Genomic DNA, 3,838 nt, shown 5'->3' on the forward strand with positions numbered 1-3,838 from the left:
CATCCTAATACTTATAGTGAAGAACTACTTGTAATAGTTTGAACAACTTCAACCTCAAGTTTGAACATTCGCAAAAGCATATATATCAGCAAAAGCACCATAAAAATACTGTAACTGCAGCAGACTGTCAATAAAGGTGGCTTGTATTTTTTCATACTTTTTTTTTAGCCAGGCCCTTATCAGGGAAAAGATCTATTGAACCAATGAACATCTCCCCAACCCCCCTTAAACCCCCCCTCCTCCCCCCAAAACCCTGGGATTTCTTAGAAAACACAATAATGAAACAATATAGACATTCTGGTCTAAAAGATTCTGCTCACACAAAAGCTCTCAATTTTAGAAAAAGGCATATATGAATCAAAGAGAAATGAATCAACATCCTTTTTTAAAAACTTCCTTTCAACAAGGCAGAACAAAGCTTGGGAATAGCAAACCACATGCCTACTTGTACACAAGTTCTACTGGGGTTTTTTCTTCAGTGTTTACATTCCAAAAAAATGATGTTATGACTCACTCCCAGAAACCTAAGTCGAAGAAATGCATCCCAAAAAACTCTTTTTTCCTTTGAGGCTTTGATCCATTGATTGCTTTTCTTTGCAAAATGGATCCCACATCTCCTGCGTCACTGTGCTTTGCTCAACCTCTTTCAGACCAAGTACATGTTATAATAAAAGTAACTACAATCAAATCTTAAAGAAGAAACAGTCATTTTAATGGTATAAATTTGAAAATATAAGAAAGGAGTTAATAACAAACCAACAGAGGATGACTCAGAAGCCAAACAATCTGTAACAAGGAATCAGAACATTCAAGGAAATCACTAAATCAATGATTCTAGATGGTATAATCCTGATAAATATCGAGTGTCGTTATAAAACTTCTTTACACAAAAGTAGACAACAAAAGACAGAATGCATCAACGATATTATGCCAAAAGTGGTAGCACATAAATGTCATTTTCCATATAATGGACAAAAATCGTTTCCTCACAAACATCTGTTCATTTTATTATCCACCACTGCGTAATTGATAGGATTTTAAAAAATAAATAAATGTGCTGTTTCTTTACCGTGTGGTATTTTTTTGTTTGCCATAATTCCCAAATGTCTTTAAATTTTAAATGGCACAAACTATTGTTTCGACAAAGGAGCAAGCTATCAATGAGTGCCGTCTTCCTTAAAGAAACATTGTATTGTACCTGTACAAGATTGGAAGCTTTCATTTTCTGACTAAATATGCTGTCAAACAGCAACCAATTAAAATAATTATACAGAAACAATCATCAAATCAAAAGATTTTCAATAGAATCATTATGATAAATCGGAAGTTACCAAACCAACCAAATGACACCAAACAATTCACACAAATGAGGAATCGAGGGATCTATTACAACCATCTGACAAAATACTCAAAATGGATGATCTTTGAAATACAAGCTATGCTTTTCTGGAGGGTAATTGACAACAAGAAAATTGAAACATTCACAACTTTCATTATGTTCGTCAAAAGTTGTACAAAGGATTGATTTGGTACATGCTGAGGAATTAGCGTTCCATTTTCAGAATGCTCGTGTGTAGCATGTTAGAAGCCTTTTCATGTATTGATCTCTCAAAGTTATTATCCCTGAGAGCAAAGAGAAAATTCCCAGAGTATGCATCTTTTCACATGTTTCATCATTTTTAAAATATCATGTGAAACTTAAAGCAAAAATTAAAGATAGCTTCCACATATTTGAAAAGCAATGACTAATATCTAACTCAGCCCATACATTTTGGACTCACTAGTACTTCGCATGATATTGAATCTAAAAGAGAATAAAAAACAGATACAAACAAATCAAAAATTGTATTTGAATATGAAGGCTGCTGTGCGAAAAGGTAACAAAAATGGTCAGTTTTTATTAATCTGCTAGAGTCTATGACCACTGCTGCTGCTGGGGAATTAGCCCTCTCGTCACCAATCACCACGAAAATAGAGAGCATAACAAAGAGGAAAAACAGCTCTTCATTTGGACAGCCTGTATTTATCCCAAGGGACTATTCAGCACTGGTGTAGGCAGGAGGCTGAGGGTAGTTGTCGGGTGTCTTGATAGCATCCTCATAGCGAGGGGGAAGCAGCATCTGGACAAAAAAGAAAATGGTAAATATTAGCAAACAAAATTACAGGAGAAATAATATGTTGACACACATTTTACTAGCTGGTGCTAGTGCTGTGACTATAAGTAGACAGGGTAATGGCAGACCATTCCAACAGCTAGCTGAATGAAAGGGAGGGTAACAAGGATTATGGCAGACCGTTCTAACAGCTAGCTGAATGAAAGGGAGGGTAACAAGGGTTATGGCAGACCATTCCAACAGCTAGCTGAATGAAAGGGAAAAGTAGGGCAACAAGGATTATGACAGACCATTCCAACAGCTAGCTGAATGAAAGGGAAAAGTAGGGCAACAAGGAGGGCGGTTGACATGTGATTTGATTTTATCAGGATAAATTTCAGTGGTGAAGTGAAGCATTTTCAAACATACTCAACATAACCTATTCAAGGAAATGATTGTCTGATGAGCTGAAAAGGAAAGCAAACAGCTCAACTATAATGAGAGACAGGTGAATTAAAAGTTTAAAAATGGTAATGCAGGCTTAGCACTTTGCAGTCACACAGCCAGTAGTAGTAGTACAAAATACCCCATCTGGTCACCCAGCCAGGAAAGTGACTGCAACGGACTTTGCAGGCTTGGTGCAGGTGACCGGAACCGATAATTTTCACCAGCGCATTATTGCGCAAGTGACTGCAAAGTGTTAATGACAAATACACTCTGTCACAAAGCAATCTTGCTAGACAGAAAAAGAATGAGCTTGGGGTAGGGGGTCAAGGAAAATAAATACAGTCCTACCTCGTCATACCACCCTCTATTACACCACCAGGTTTTGGACAATTCACCAAAAGGAAAGCCTATAAAAACATATTATTTACACCTTTAAATCATCTTCTCCCAACTGTTGAGCTGTACAGTCTTTACTAAGCTAATGTGAATTTATCCTGCAACATCACCAGAGAACTGACCACCAGAGGTGCACACCACACACAGCCCACAGAACCCACTCGGTGGCTGCACGGTAACTATCTCCATTTCTCTCCCACATGACTGCGAGCTAGCACTTGTCTCTGATTCTCTCACACATGACTGCGAGCTAGCACTTGTCTCTGATTCTCTCACACATGACTGCGAGCTAGCACTTGTCTCTGATTCTCTCACACATGACTGCGAGCTAGCACTTGTCTCCCTTTTTCTCGCACATGACTGCGAGCTAGCACTTGTCTCTGATTCTCTCGCACATGACTGCGAGCTAGCCCTTGTCTCTCATTCTCTCACACATGACTGCGAGCTAGCACTTGTCTCTGATTCTCTCACACATGACTGCGAGCTAGCACTTGTCTCTGATTCTCTCACACATGACTGCGAGCTAGCACTTGTCTCTGATTCTCTCACACATGACTGCGAGCTAGCACTTGTCTCTGAAGTGCTGCTTCCACTCCTATTCCATCTCCTCACACCCTACCCTTGTCTTGTAGATTTCAGGCAGCAAGTAGTCTCTGATCCATCAGTATACATAATTTTCAATTTGAATTTGTACAGACATACACACATACAAAAAAAAAGAGAGAGAGAGAGAGAGAGAGAGAGAGAGAGAGAGAGAGAGAGAGAGAGTCGGAGACCTAGAAGGGTCGAATTATAGACCCACATCAAAAGCCAGGAGTAGTCCTTTTTTATGAGAAAAAAAAACATAATCCAGGGCCTTAAATAAACAAAGAGAGTTGCCACAATTTCACGAAATGACGAAA

At 38.8% G+C, this 3,838-nt stretch overlaps 1 protein-coding gene across 1 annotated transcript in view; it reads right to left on the minus strand.

The window, feature by feature from the left end:
- Nucleotides 1–690: 690 nt before the first annotated feature.
- LOC101860600 (lysosomal-associated transmembrane protein 4B) overlaps nt 691–3,838 on the minus strand; it is a 16,977-nt gene continuing 13,829 nt past the window's right edge. Inside the window, exon 7 of the mRNA XM_005107429.3 lies at nt 691–2,120. Within this exon, the coding sequence (XP_005107486.1) occupies nt 2,037–2,120 (84 nt within the window). The 3' untranslated portion in view covers nt 691–2,036. The remainder of the gene's footprint in view (nt 2,121–3,838) is intronic.

This window comes from Aplysia californica, unplaced genomic scaffold (assembly GCF_000002075.1).
Source record: "Aplysia californica isolate F4 #8 unplaced genomic scaffold, AplCal3.0 scaffold00602, whole genome shotgun sequence".
NCBI classification, from domain to species: Eukaryota; Metazoa; Mollusca; class Gastropoda; order Aplysiida; family Aplysiidae; genus Aplysia; species Aplysia californica.